This window comes from Lepidochelys kempii, chromosome 16 (genome assembly GCF_965140285.1).
Source record: "Lepidochelys kempii isolate rLepKem1 chromosome 16, rLepKem1.hap1, whole genome shotgun sequence".
NCBI classification, from domain to species: domain Eukaryota; kingdom Metazoa; phylum Chordata; order Testudines; family Cheloniidae; genus Lepidochelys; species Lepidochelys kempii.
The window spans coordinates 3,674,805-3,689,346 of record NC_136395.1 but is presented as its reverse complement, the minus strand read 5'-3'; the positions used below and the strand labels follow the sequence as shown (position 1 = coordinate 3,689,346).

The 14,542-nt window shown below is 48.7% G+C and overlaps 1 protein-coding gene across 7 annotated transcripts in view; it reads left to right on the top strand.

The window, feature by feature from the left end:
- LRSAM1 (leucine rich repeat and sterile alpha motif containing 1) overlaps window positions 1–14,542 on the top strand; it is a 61,839-nt gene that overhangs the window by 6,186 nt on the left and 41,111 nt on the right. For 3 of the 7 annotated variants that reach the window (XM_073314468.2, XM_073314463.2, XM_073314465.2), the window contains exons 2-6: window positions 967–1,160; window positions 3,827–3,883; window positions 5,425–5,469; window positions 9,445–9,522; window positions 11,820–11,888. In XM_073314468.2, the coding sequence (XP_073170569.2) occupies window positions 1,089–1,160; window positions 3,827–3,883; window positions 5,425–5,469; window positions 9,445–9,522; window positions 11,820–11,888 (321 nt within the window). In that variant the 5' untranslated portion in view covers window positions 967–1,088. Of the gene's footprint in view, window positions 1–966; window positions 1,161–3,826; window positions 3,884–5,424; window positions 5,470–9,444; window positions 9,523–11,819; window positions 11,889–12,406; window positions 12,496–14,542 lie in introns of those variants that run through there. The other 4 variants (XM_073314467.2, XM_073314466.2, XM_078849085.1 and 1 more) reach the window with 3 other exon arrangements.

The following is a 14,542-nucleotide window of genomic DNA, read 5'->3' as shown; positions in this document are numbered from 1 at the left end:
GGTTAGTCTCTAAGGTGCCACAAGTCCTCCTTTTTGCGGATAGACTAACACGGCTGCTGCTCTGAAACCTGTCAGTATAGCAGATAGTAATACCTCAGTAATACATAGTCTTAGTCACAGCTCGTCTGAGAAAGAACCATTCAGTTACACTTTGCAACCCTCTATCCCAAAGCTCTTTGAGGTTTTGGGGTACATTATCTCCAAACAGTAATAACCCCTAGTGCAGGTTAGTTCATGCAGGCCTCATTTCTGAAGATAGGAATGGTCTTGGTGTGCTAACAGCACTCTCCTCTTATTGCTATTGACACTACATGACTGCAATATTGTTTGCATAGTTGCTGGTTAATTCAGGATTGGCCAAATGTGTCCCACAGAGTCCATAATTCGGTGTAACAAGGCCACCCTAGTGTTTAATATGGCAAGTGTTTGTGCTGCAAAAACTACAGGTCGCAGCATCAATGCTCCAGCTTAAGCTGAGAGGCTTGTGCTCCAGGCACTGCAGTTTGGAATTTATTGTCTCTGCAGCCCATGCCACCGCATATGACTAATGCGGTGGCAATCAACTCTTATTTTATGGGCAAAGTTTAGGTGCATTTGTGTTAACATAGGTCCGAATGCCAGTGATTGTATCTTGAAAAGTCTGCCAACTGAAAATGGGCTTTAAACTGCTAGATGTTTTAAGCAAAAGTACTAGGTGAGTAAAATTGGAGAAGTATTCTGTATTTTTGTCTAAAAAGCAAGTGCTTGAAAAGTATTACATTAGCACAAGGCAAAGGTAGGGTTTAAAAGCATAAAACAATCTACTGTAATGGCAGGTACTACGTGGATGCAACATTAGCACCCAATTGGGCACTCTAATCCGTGTGCCAACATGGAGCCCCAATGACTTCTGGGGATTATCTGGCAGAATCAGAGCCTAAACCAGGACAAACTCAGGGATGGCGATTTTTTCTTCTTTTTACTTAGAGTGCAATTCCTTAACCCAGGCTCCCTGTCAACACCTGTTACATACACTCCCTGCCTCTTCTGCCTTTGTTTACACTGGTCGCTTTCTGCCACTGAGACAGATCTGGAGTGAAAAGTGAAAGATGCTGCTGTTCTTCCGTAAAAGGAAACCCAGCGATGCGGCCCGGAAGCGCCTTGAATACCAAATGTGCCTGGTAAGCTTTGGGATGATGCTTTTCCCTTTTCTGTATCCCTGTTTTGGATAAGGATGCTAAGCTGAACTCCCAACCACTGGTAACTACAGATCCTATGGCACTTTCATTACTAGGTGCTACTGCAGTGCAAATAATAATAATGAATAAAAGTTCAGGTGTTTACCTGTGCTGTGATTTGGCTAGGACAGCTGGGGTAGATGCTCAACTGGTATAAGTTGTCATAGCTACATTGAAGTGAATGAAATTACATTGCTTTATACCACCTGAGGGTCTGTCCCCTGGTTTATAGTCTGCCTCCTTAAAACCATCCCCAGGTAGTTTTTTCACCACTTCTAAAAGTAGTTGTGGAGTGGTGCTGGCATAGGATGGCTGCCATGTTCTACCCCAGAGGCAGCCACATTTCGCTAGTGGGAGATTGATTCCTATTTAAGCAGACAGCAAAGTGCTTCAGGATGAAAGGCCTTATGCACTGTATGAATATATGTAAGTAGCTGGTGTAACTGAGAAGAGATGAGTGGTTTTAGACTTTTTTCCCTATTCATAATTTTAATAGTTTAGAGACACTATCTAGCCAAAGGATCAAATGTTGCTTTGGATGCCTGCATCCAGTGTGTGTATTTTAAACTAGTATGATGCATAAGCTCCACTTCTCTAAGCTCTTCCTGACATCTTGCTCTGCACTAAAACTTCATTTAAAGCTGAATTTGGCCCCTGTATTTTCTGACATGTATTTGCATGACATCAGTTTCACTACCTGGGTTAATAACAGTGGTTACATCTAATTGTCTGGTGAAAACAGGAATGAATAAATATGTATTAATGATGCTACTCCCTGAAGTCGTTACTGTGGAAATGATTAGACCCCCAAAACATAATTTACCTTAGAAGCTGCAGAGGACTAGAAGAACTCTTCTTCCAACTGGTCATTGTATCTTTTAATAGCTCAGAGATGAGGATGCTGGGTGTTGTGAAGAATTGCCCTTGTGACTTGCAGCTGCTTCTAATTCTTCCTAGTAACCCCAGCGGCCTGACCAGTGAAAGTGATGGTTTTCTTTGAGTCTGAACGTTACAGCGATTTATGTGTTCAGAGTCCAATCAACTAAATGGACTGGCTTGGCAGTTGTTAGCCTCTGTCGGGTTCCCCATCATAACTCCCTTTCACTTTTAAGTTCATGTAAGCTGCCTTCATTTCAGTAGACTGTGTGAAATGAATTTGCGGGGAGGGCATCTCTGGCTAGTTCCTGGTGGGACAGGTATACATGTCACAAAATACACAAAAATGGTCACTTATTGGCCCCCTTGTTGACAATCTCAGCAGAGAGGCTAAGGACAGTGAACTTACCCTCTTGCCCCAGATATGGTTGCACCATGTCACGATTGGCACATTGGTTTGGGCAGTAAAGGGGCAGTTTTCCCTTCCTTGCTGGGGCTATACCTGTTCTGGAAATAAATGGGAACTTTGGTCTCCAGGGCTATCAGTCTGTCAATCCACCAACCCTAAAATTCACTCAAACTTCCACCTTCACGGATAAAGCTTAGGTGGTGTTTAAAATTGACTTTTTGCTCCTTGAAACTTGTCTGAGGGCCCCAATTCAGCAAGGTGCGTAAGCACGATAGCGCTTTTGAGTCAGTTGGACTATTCACAAGCTCAAAATTACACATGTACTTAAATATCCTTCTGGATCAGGGTGCTTATGCACTTGAAGACCCTGATCCAGCCCCCCTCGAAGTGAGTGGTGAAACTCCCATTGCTTGCACTGGAGCAGGGTCAGGCCCAAAGTGTGTCTCTGCTCTGGAAGAGTGTCTGTAAAACTAGCACTGTGGGGTCTGGTGTTTGCTGTCCCAGGATTATTGCCATAGGGGCTGTGCTTAGTCTCCAAGTGAAAGGATTTTTTTCTAACTGCCAGCCTTGCAGACTCAGTCTGGGCTCCAAGTCAAGCTGGACTCTTTTCATCTTATGAGCATCACTAATAATAACAAGTTCGGGAGGCCAAGTTACGCTCCCTGGTGCAACCTCATTATCGCCTTTAGTGGTAGCAACAGGTTGCACAGGTGCTACAAGCTGGAACATAACAACTGCTTTATACAAGAAGGAATGAACCCCAGCTCCCCTTTCTGCAGCTGAGTTAGCCCTGTAGCAGGAATAGAAAGCAGCAGTAATTACTTTTGTTCCCCTAGATAGCAGATCTGATTCTGAATGCACAAAGGGAGTAAGAGGTACCATTTTTACAGTAGTCCCTTTATGTAGTAGAGCCTCCCTCTCATTCATGGCATGATCTATTTATCTCCAGTCCTAGAGAACCGGGAATTATGTCACTAAAACACTTGCATATGCTCTCTGTTAAAATCTTCTTGCACAAGTAAGTGACATCTCTGCTCTTGATGCAGAAATTCACTTTTCTGCACAAACAATGTTTGTATTGTAGAATTTAGTTTCTTGGTTGCATGAACAGGGCTTCAAGTATAGCTATGGAATATACTTTGCATCTAATACTGGCCTTTGATTGGGGTGGCGATAGCAAAGAGCTGTGATTAAATTTCTAAAGAGAGGTCAGCAGGGTAGTTTAGCCAACATGCAGCAAGAGGCCACTTTTCTCTCTTAGCATTCTAAACGTGCAGCACATATTTCTCTCTCTCTCTCTCTCTCTCTCTCTCTCTCTCTCTAGGCAAAAGAAGCTGGTGCTGATGACATTCTTGATATATCTAAATGTGAACTCTCTGAGGTATGTGATTTGCAGAGTGAGGGGACCTGTCCAGCTCTCTCATTTCCTTCCCAGTATAGAACGTCAGTTGTTATAACTCTGAGACTAGAGCAGTGGTTCCCAACCAGTCGATCCCGGAGGATCTCTGTCAATTGCGATCTCTGGCTGTGCAACGGGGCTGCTGCTAAGACAGGCTCCCTGCCTGCCCCAGCTCCAGGCCGCTCCCAGAAGCGGCTACCATGGCCCCAGGGGTCTCCCTCCACACACTGCTCCTGCCTGTAAGTACCACCCCCACAGCTCCCATTCGCCAGGAATGGGGACCTGTGCCCAATGGGAGCTGTAGGGGCCATGCTTGCAGAGAGGGGCAATGCACAGAGCCACATGCCGCCCCCCCCCCCCCGGGGCGGCAGGGGTGTCTTGGCGCTTTCCAGGAGTGGCATGGGGCTGAGGTAGGCAGGGAGATTGCCTTAGTGGCAGCCACGCTGCACCGCTGAGCATGAGCTGCTGGAGGTAAGTGCTGCCTGGAAGGAGGCCGCACCCCAAGCCCCAGCCCTGACCCCCCCTCCCAGAGCCAGCACCTGCACCCCCTCCTGCATCCCAACACTCTGCCCCAGCCCGGAGCCCCCTCCTGCACCCAAACTCCCTCCCAGAGCTTACACCCCTCACCCCCTCCTGCCCCCCAACCTCCTGCCCCAGGCTCAGCCCAGAGCCCCCTCCCACGCTGCAAACCCCTCGGCCCCAGCCCAGAGCCAGAATCCCACCCCCGTACCCCAGCCCAGTGAAAGTGGTAGTGAGTGTGGGGGAGAGTGAGTGATGGGGGGGGGGGGGAAGGAGTGAGTGGAGTTGGGCTTTGGGGAACGGGAGGGGCCTCAGGGAAGGGGCGGGGTAGATCCTGGGTTGTCTTTAAATTCAAAAAGTGATCTTGGGTGATCTTGCTGGTCTGGAGACAGAGATGAACTGCTTAATTTATCTGTCATGGCTTTATCTGTGCAGAATTGTTGCCTCTTTGTTCAGTCTAGTTCATCTCTTGAAGTGTGGGGCTTCTGCCCCTTTTTTGGGAAGTCTTCTCTGTGGCCTAAGACAGTAGTTCTGCACCTTTTCCATACTCGGAACGCCAACATATGTAAAGGCATCTGTCCTCTCCCCTTTCCCATTTGGCCAAGTTGTGTGCTGGGAGTTACAAAGACATGCTGGGATTCCCCATTTGTATAGAGACTCACTGAGAATGTGCCTGGCCTTCTGAGGGATCTGTGCGCTGCCTGTTAAGCCACCCAAGTCCTGGACAGCTGTCCAGACCTAGCAGCACATTCTCTGTTTGCCTGAAGTCCCTGTCGTGCTGCCCAGAGCCACTGGTTGATGTTCACAGCAGTGCAGTGAAGTGCTGGGTCCTGGGACCAGCTATTGACTAATGACAGAGACAGTAATCTTAGTATCAGTTTGGTTTTTAATGAAAGCGGATTGTTGAGTCCTGTGGATGGATACTTTAGAAGTGCTTAGAAAATTAATGGCACGTTGCAATGTATTGTTGTGATCTATTGGGCTATTTTTGTGCTTGATTTCAGATTCCTTATGGCGCTTTTGCAACATGTAAAGTTTTGCAAAAAAAGGTAAGAGAAGTCTAATACTAAGTGTTATTACAGTATGTGAAGTGCCTATGTAACGTATATGGGCTTACGTGATGCTTCAGAGGAAGATGAAATCTCTGTCCTTAATGCACTTGACCAGTTATGCAATGCTATACATAGAGGGTGTTCTGATGTTTTCTTGAGGCACCCAGGATTCTGTTATCTTGTTACTCCCCTGCCTCAGTGAGAGAGAGACTTGCTGGTGCTAAACATGGTGTCAGCTTCCTGTCACTCTAGTCTGGTAGCCACTCAAACAATCTCCTCAGAAGCTCTGCCAGCCTTGCTTTGCCTTGCCGGTTAACTTTAGGTGCACTCCAATCACCCTTGAAAGCATTCCCCACAGTATCCAGCCTGTCACTGGACACTCACAGAAATTACCAAGTTTGCTATCTCCAAAGGGACACTGCACACACCAGCCTGTTTGATTCAACGAAGGATTCACGGTCTGCTTAATATTACAGCACTGAGAGGTATTTATGATAAAATAAAGAGAAGTGTATTAACAAAGATAGAGATTTAAGTGGTACTGCGTAAAGGTAATGAAAACAGAATTGGTTAAAAACAAAACTATAACACACTTTTAAAAGACTAAACTTTAGCAGGCTACCGTCCTTTGGCTAAAGCAGTGTTCTCACCCTCAAAGTCTGTCTGCAGAGCTTGCTGGTTTTCAGTCAAAACCATCATCCACAATGGTCACGAATCACTCCCCTCTGCCAGAGACATGGATAACAAAATGTCTTTTAGTTTCTCCTTATATTTCCTCAAAACTTATTGTTTTGACCCCAGAAACAAGACAACCCCCCAGTGGTTTTAGTTTTTGGTGCTTTCCCAGGCTGATTTCACACTCCCTGCTTCCCCGGTCAGCCTGGCTTTTCCTGTTGTCTTACATGCAAATGCAGCTCCCATCATATTGGCTTTTGAATTGCTTGATTTACCTGCCTGCCAAGGTCTCTGATGTAAACCAACATTCCTGTTTCTGGGACAGGCTTGTTCATCAGTCCTGCTGGGTCACGTGGTGAACACATTTTTAGCACATACATACAGCTTCGTAGTTATCACCCATATATACATCTCGCAACGCTTATGATGACCAGTATACCATAAGCCAGAGGTCCCCAAAGTGTGGGGCGCACCCCCTTATGGGGGCATGGAGTGGGGCCTGGGCCAGCTGCCATGGGGGCAGGGAGGGAATGCCACCCAGCCCCTTCCCACTCCCAGCTCTGCTCTGGTCCCGCCCCCAGGAGTCCCCGGCTCCCGGCCCCACGCCTGGCCCTGGCCTCAGCCTTGGCGTGGCTCAACTCACGGCCCCGCACCAGTCCCCAACCCTGGCACCCCCACCGCAGCTGGGCTGTGGCCCTGCTCCCAGCCCCAGACTCGCCCCTGGCTGCAGCCCCAGCCTTGGCACCCTTACCCCTGTCCACATTCCTCCTCCCTGAGCTGTGTCCCCATTCCTGGCCACTTTGGGGACCACTTTGTGGTCTCTCGTTTGGGGACTGCTGCTTTCAGCTTTCATTTAATACCTCACATAGAATATCAGGGTTGGAAGGGACCTCAGGAGGTCATCTAGTCCAACCGCCTGCTCAAAGCAGGACCAATCCCCAACTAAATCATCCCAGCCAGGGCTTTGTCAAGCCTGACCTTGAAAGCCTCTACGGAAGGAGATTCCACCACCTCCCTAGGTAACGCATTCCAAGTGCTTCACCACCCTCCTAGTGAACAGGTTTTTCCTAACATCCAACCTAAACATCCCCCCTGCAACTTGAGACCATTACTCCTTCTTCTGTCATCTGCTACCACTGAGAACAGTCCAGATCCATCCTCTTTGGAATCCCCTTTCAGGTAGTTGAAAGCAGCTATCAAATCCCCCCTCATTCTTCTCTTCTGCAGACTAAATAATCCCAGTTTCCTCAGCCTCTCTTCATAAATCATGTGCTCCAGCCCCCTAATCATTTTTGTTGCCCTTCGCTGGACTCTCTCCAATTTATCCACATCCTTCTTGTAGTGTGGGGCCCAAAACTGGACACAGTACTCCAGATGAGGCCTCACCAATGTCGAATAGAGGGGATTGATCACGTCCCTCCATCTGCTGGCAATGCCCCTACTTATACAGCCCAAAATACTGTTAGCCTTCCTGGCAACAAGGGCACACTGCTGACTCATATCCAGCTTCTCGTCCACTGTAACCCCTAGGTCCTTTTCTGCAGAACTCCTGCCTAGCCATTCGGTCCCTAGTCTGTAGCAGTGCATGGGAATCTTCCGTCCTAAGTGCAGGACTCTGCACTTGTCCTTGTTGAACCTCATCATACTTCTTTTGGCCCAATCCTCCAATTTGTCTAGGTTCTTCTGTATCCTATCCCTACCCTCCAGCGTATCTGCCATTCCTCCCAGTTTAGTGTCATCTGCAAACTTGCTGAGAGTGCAATCCACGCCATTCTCCAGATCATTTATGAAGATATTGAACAAAACCAGCCCCAGGACCGACCTTTGGGGCATTCTGCTTGATACCGGCTGCCAACTAGACATGGAGCCATTGATCACTACCCATTGAGCCCGACGATCTAGCCAACTTTCTATCCACCTTATAGTCCATTCATCCAGTCCATACTTCTTTAACTTGCTGGCAAGAATACTGTGGGAGACCATATCAAAAGCTTTGCTAAAGTCAAGAAATAACACAACCACTGCTTTCCCCTTATCCACAGAGCCAGTTATCTCATCATAGAAGGCAATGATCTTGTCAGGGTTCCCTCCCCACTCTGAACTCTAGGGTATAGATGTGGGGACCCTCATGAAAGACCCCCTAAGCTTATTTCTACCAGCTTAGGTTAAAAACTTCCCCAAGGCACAAATCCTTCCTTGTCCTTGGAATGGTATCGCTGCCACCACCAAGTGAGTTAGACAAAGATTTAGGAAAAGGACCACTTGGAGTTCCTGTTTCCCCAAAATATCCCCCAAAGCCCTTCACCCCCTTTCCTGGGGAGGCTTGAGAGTAAACAAGGTGAGCACAGACCAGACCCTTGGGTTTTTAGGACACTAAAAACCCCAATCAGATTCTTAAAAACAGAACTTTTATAATAAAAGAAGAAAACGTAAAAGAAACACCTCTGTAAAATCAGGATGGAAGATAATTTTACAGGGTAAGATTTAAAACATAGAGGATTATCCTCCAGGCAAAACTTTAAAGTTACAAAAAAAACAGGAATAAACCTTCCTCTTAGCATAGAGGAAAATTCACAAGCTAAAATAAAAGATACTCCTTGCTCTTATTTACTATTTCTGTAAGTTTAAATGTATCATTCAGTAGGAGCTGGATTACTTGCTTGGTCTCTCTTTGTCTCTGGAGAGAACACACAAAACCCAAAACAAAAATCTTCCCCCACAGATTTGAAAGTATCTTCTCCCGTTATTGGCCCTTTTGGTCAGGTGCCAACCAGGTTATCTGAGCTTCTTAACCTTTTACAGGTAAAGGAGGGATTTTATGCTACCCTTAGCTGTATGTTTATGACAGACCTTCTTTACAGACAAATACTGTGATAGCAATGTTAGGTGTAGTGAGTTTGTCAAGCCTGAGAGGAGTTGCTGTCAGAGAGTAGTGAACCACCAATGAGCCTCTTTATCACAGGAGAATATATGTAGGAATTCTTGCTGAGCCTCTACAGGAGTTAACTTAGAAAGAATCAAATCTCATGCTGTCTTAGCCTGCATGACCTCAAGTATTATTGATCAGAAAATTATCCAGACCCCTCTTTAAATTCAGCTGTGATATCTGACTCTGGCCTCCTATGGCAGTCAGTTCCACTCATGCAAATACATATTTTATTTAATATTTAATCTAATCAGGTCTGAACCCCTTACAGAAATAGAACAATTGAATACAGAATGAAATCCATGGGGATGTGGTTGTTCAGGCTGTAATATCTCCTGTGATGTTATTCCAATATTATTTTTTTTCTTCAGGTGCTGATTGTTCATACAAATAATCTAACATCTCTGGTTCCAAAGTCCTGCAGTCTCCTGAATCTCATAACTGTGAAGGTAACCTGTGAGCCTGTAACAATGTCTCTGTTCGCATTCAGTCAGGGTTAAAAATAAGCCCTCTACCCATCAAACTGATTCTCACCTCTAGGGACTGACAGCAAGATGTAAAATCTTCTTCACTGACCTCACCCCTTCAGTTTCATCCCCGGGAGGCAGTGGCAGGAAGTCTTTACCATCTGGGGGCTGTTGAGCTCCTGTCACTGGCACTACAGTGAATCCATTTGTTTGTAGAGGCTGGGATTTTCTTGGCCATATCTACACTACGAAAGTACTCTGATTTTACAGAAGTCAATTTTTGGGAACAGATTGTATAAAATTGAGTGCATGTGTCCATCCTAAGCGCATTAATTCGGCGGTGTGTGTCCACAGTACCGTGGCAAGCGTCAACATTCCGAGCGTTGCACTGTGGGTAGCTATCCCACAGTTCCCGCAGTCCCCGCTGCCCATTGGAATTCTGGACTGAGCTCCCAATGCCTGATGGGGCCAAAAATTTGTCACATGTGGTTATGGGTGAACGTTATTAGTCAACCCTCCTTCCCTCCATGAAAGCAACAGCAGACAATCGTTTTGCACCCTTTTCCCTGGATTGCCCGAGCAGACGCAATCCAGGGAAAAGGGCATGAAATGATTGTCTGCTGTTGCTTTCATGGAGGGAAGGAGGGTTGACTGATGACATTTATCCATAACCAGGCAGAGGACCCAGCAAACAATGGGACCATACGCTGCCAAGCTTTGTCATGCAATGATACCAGATTACTTGCTACAAGCATGGCGTGGTAAAGTGTCCTACCGTGGAAGACGGAATAAGGCTGCTCTCCCCAGAAACCTTCTGCAAAGGTTTTTAGAGTACCTCCAGGAGTGCTTCATGGAGATGTCCCTGGAGGATTTCCGCTCCATCTCCCGACACGTTAACAGACTTTTTCAGTAGCTGTACTGGCCATGAATGCATCCCAAGTCTTCAGGGCTACTTAATCATTAAAAAATGCTTGCTTTTATAACATGTATTATATTTAAAAAGGTACACTCACCAGAGGTCCCTTCTCCAGCTTGGTTGGGTTGGGAGGGTATTTCAGTCAGGGTGATAAAAAGATCCTGGCTGTTGGAGAGAACAGTGTGCTGTGTGTTCTTCTCAAGCTCCTCCTCCTCATCTTCCTCATCCACAAAATCCTCAGGCATGGCGGAGAGTGTCCCATCACGGACAGGGGTGGGGTAGCGGTGGCAGCCTCCCCTAGAATTGCATGCAGCTCAGCATAGAAGCGGCATGTCTGGGGCTCTGTCCCAGAGCGTCCTTTTGATGCTTTGGTTTTCTGGTACGCTTGTCTGAGCTCCTTAAGTTTCACACGGCACTGTGTTGCGTCCCTGATGTAGCCTCTGTCCCTCATGGCCTCGGAGATTTTTTGAAATGTTTTGGCATTTCGTCTTTTGGAACGTAGTTCTGATATCACGGATTCCTCTCCCCATACAGCGATCAGATTCAGTACCTCCCGTTCGGTCCATGCTGGAGCTCTTTTTCGATTCTGGGACTACATGGTCACCTGTGCTGATGAGCTCGCCTGGCCAAACAGGAAATGAGATTCAAAAGTTCCCGGGGCTTTTCCTGTACACCTGGCCAGTGCATCAGAGTGCTGTCCAGAGCAGTCACAATGGTGCACTGTGGGATAGCTCCCGGAGGCCAATACCTTTGTATTGTGTCCACACTAACCCTAATTCGAAACGGCGATGTCGATTTCAGCGCTAATCCCCTCACTGGGAAGGAGTACAGAAATTGCTTTTAAGAGCCCTTTGTCGGAAAAAATGGCTTCATTGTGTGGACTCCGACATAAACTCGTAGTGTAGAGTCATAGAAATGCAGGGCTGGACAGGATCAGGAGAGTTCATCAAGTCCAGCTCCCTGCACTGAGGCAGGACCATCCCTCACAGCTTTTTGTCCAAGCTGTTCTTAAAAGCCTCCAGTGACAAGGATTCTCTACAAGCTTCCTTGGTGACCTGTTCCAGTGCTGAACTATCTGTAGAGTTAGAAAGCTTTTCCTAATATCTAACTTAAGTATCCCTAGGTCCAACCTGAGCCCATTACTTCTTGTCCTTCCTTTGCTGGACGTGGAGAACAGTGGATTACTGACAGGAGCTAGGTGCCCAGCCCCTACCAGAAGTCCATAGAAATTGGATGCCTGATGTTCTTAGGGCCTTTTGAAAGTTGCAGCCTGGCAGACTGACTTTCACTGCTGGGTAACTCCTCTCTGTGCTTACTTCACCACAAGCTTGATTGATGACAGAATCTTCTCCTCCTGTCCTAGGTTTTAGATCTCCATGACAACCAGCTGACATCACTTCCTGATGATATTGGCCAGCTGACATATCTCCAGGTAAAGGGTTTGTGGGTTGTATCCTGGGTGCCTGATTTAAGATTCTACTCTAGGACAGCGTGGTTGATTTGTAGTGCTATTAAATAGCTAACTAGTATTTTAAATGACAGTTGTCAGTCACTGGATCCTTATCACTCACTTGACTTTCCCTAAGAGCCAAGTTAATCGCATTGAAAATGGCAGTTTGGGGCATAGCAGGCACGTCGCATTCCTTGGTGCCAGTTTACACCATTCTGCTATAACTGGCCTTTAGGATAGGGCAACGGCCGGCAAACCACTCACAGCAGGTCACCAACCATGTGCCGGAGGCATAGAGAGGCTGCAGTTTCCAGTCTAATTTCTTTCTGAAGTACTCAGGTTCTGCAGCTCCTATTGAAATGAATGTGTCGGGAGCGACAGTCCCAGTGTGCCTACTGTAACTCTGACGTCCTGTCGTCACTGGGGAAGAAGATTAGTCCTCCCCTCCATGCACCCTTGCCATGAAGAGCATTGGAGTTCATTACTCCCTGTTGCTCTAGGAAGTTACTGGACATTCCACGATGGGAACCCACTGGAGCACAGGGATCTTGTCTCCTGAGAAATGAGGAAGAGCATTACAAGACTTAAAGTATGTGTGTTTTGTACATAATATGGAGGGGGCATATGTCCTGTGCAGCCTGTTAGAGACCTGCCCTCAGCAGTGACTTTGGGAGCCCTGTTTTATAGACCATGGGAAGCTGTGCATTGTGGAGGAGGGAGATGGTCTCCGTGGGTAGGGAAGGATTGGACCATTATGTGAACAAACTAACTGAGATCCCAGAAGCATGCTCTGATTGGGTTGTATGCTCTGTCCTTCTGTTGGGAAGGTGGCGCTCTAGCAATGGAGGCTGGGAAATATGTTCTAGATGGGAAGAAATAAATCGGCATCTGCCAGTCTGAGAGGGGATGAGACTTTGCTCCGTGCTTTGACTGGGGGGCTAGATAAGAGCCTCCCCTAGTAAACACTGAGATCCCACAGTAGTCCCAGGCAAGGAATAATGGTTGCAGTGTCTAATGAAAAATAGACTAAGCAGTGACTAACTAATGTGTAGATCCCAATAGGATCACTCTCCTGTAGCCCTCTGGCCTGGAGGGAGAAGGAGGGAGAGGGCTGCTGCTGCTCCTGCTGATACTGATACTGCTGCTGTTAGGCCCTGGGCTCTCCCTGCTGCTCCAGCTGCTCCCCTGGCTGGGCCAGACACCATCCCCCTTCTCTGCTACCTGGTTGCTCGCCAGCTGCTGGACCCCCCACCCTCGGGTACTGCTACTGCTCCAACTGCAGCCCATTGGGGGGCGGGAGCCTGCTGGCGGGCTCCCCAGAATGGGGGAGTGAGGGATCCCAGCTGTTGCTGTTGTGGACACCACCACCATCATCACCTGAGAGGGGTCCTTTCTGCCTACCCGGACCACCACCTGGAGTTCCTGGAGCTGCTGCTGCGGAGTCTGCTTCCTGGAGCTGCTGAAGCCCCGAAGAGGAGAAGAAAAGGACGATCTACCAGTGGGGGAGCACCTTGAGACTTTGCCGGCCTCCGTGGAGGGGGCCTTTGGAACTGAGTAACTTTCAAACTGTGCTCTTGTGGTGGGGGTCTTGACTGTGTGTGTGGGGACACGGGGGTGTGGCGTGGAGCTGCCCCCCGATCCATCTGTGTCTCCCCCCCAACCCCCACCACTACCACCACCACCGCAGCCTCCTCTACCACCCCACTGGGTGTATACCATCTGCCTCAGCTCCTGCTTCTGGACTCAGCTGCTTGCTTGGCTTGCCACGCCCTGATTGCACCATTTGGGCCAGAAGCAGCAGCCAGCCCAAACTGACTTTGTGTAAGTGCATGTGGGCGCACGTGCTCCCCCCTGGACTGCCCACCTCACAGCTTTTCCCCTTGCTATCTGCCCCATTTGCCCCTTCCAGTCCTTTGCCCCCCCTTTGCCCCAGCCCCCCTTACTAGTTCGGTTTGTTTGCCTGCCCCGCCCATTTCCCTCTGCAGCCCTTGTTTGTTTGCCCTGCCCCAGCCTCTGAAGCTAGCCCCTTGCTCTGTGCGTCCATGCCCCCTCCCATGCGCTTGTGCCACTCCCCATGTTAGTTTAAACCCTCTTCACTGCACCCCCAACGCTGTTGTATCCCCCCCTCCCCTAGTGCAGCTAGAGGAGCCAGAATCCCACCCAGTGTTGGTTATTGACCCCAACTCCTGATTGCCCCCCCATCCAGCCCACCCCCTTTGGCGCCCTCCTCCCCTGCCTGCAGCCTAGCGGGGACGAGTGGTCGACCTGCTTCCCCTCTCCCCTCCTCCTTCTGGTGTCTCCCCTTCCCTCCCTGCTCTTGATGGCGGGGGACGAGACGGGTGGGGCCCCTCCAGAAAACCCCACCACCCCTCCCCCACCTGCTGCCCCGTTGCCCCCCTGAGCCTCTACCTCCAGTGCCGCAGCCGAACCACCTGCTACTGCCCCCGCTGGGGCACCGGCAGAGGTGGACACCGGGGTGACCTTCGCTGCTGCCACGTCCCTCGCCCCTTCCGACCCTGGGGAAGCCCTCCCAGCCGGCAGGAAGGGCCAGGGTAAAAAGAAGGGCAATGGCCCCGCAAAAAAGACCAAGCCCTCCATGGCAGGGGCTGCCCACACTGCTGCGGCCCCGCCACCAA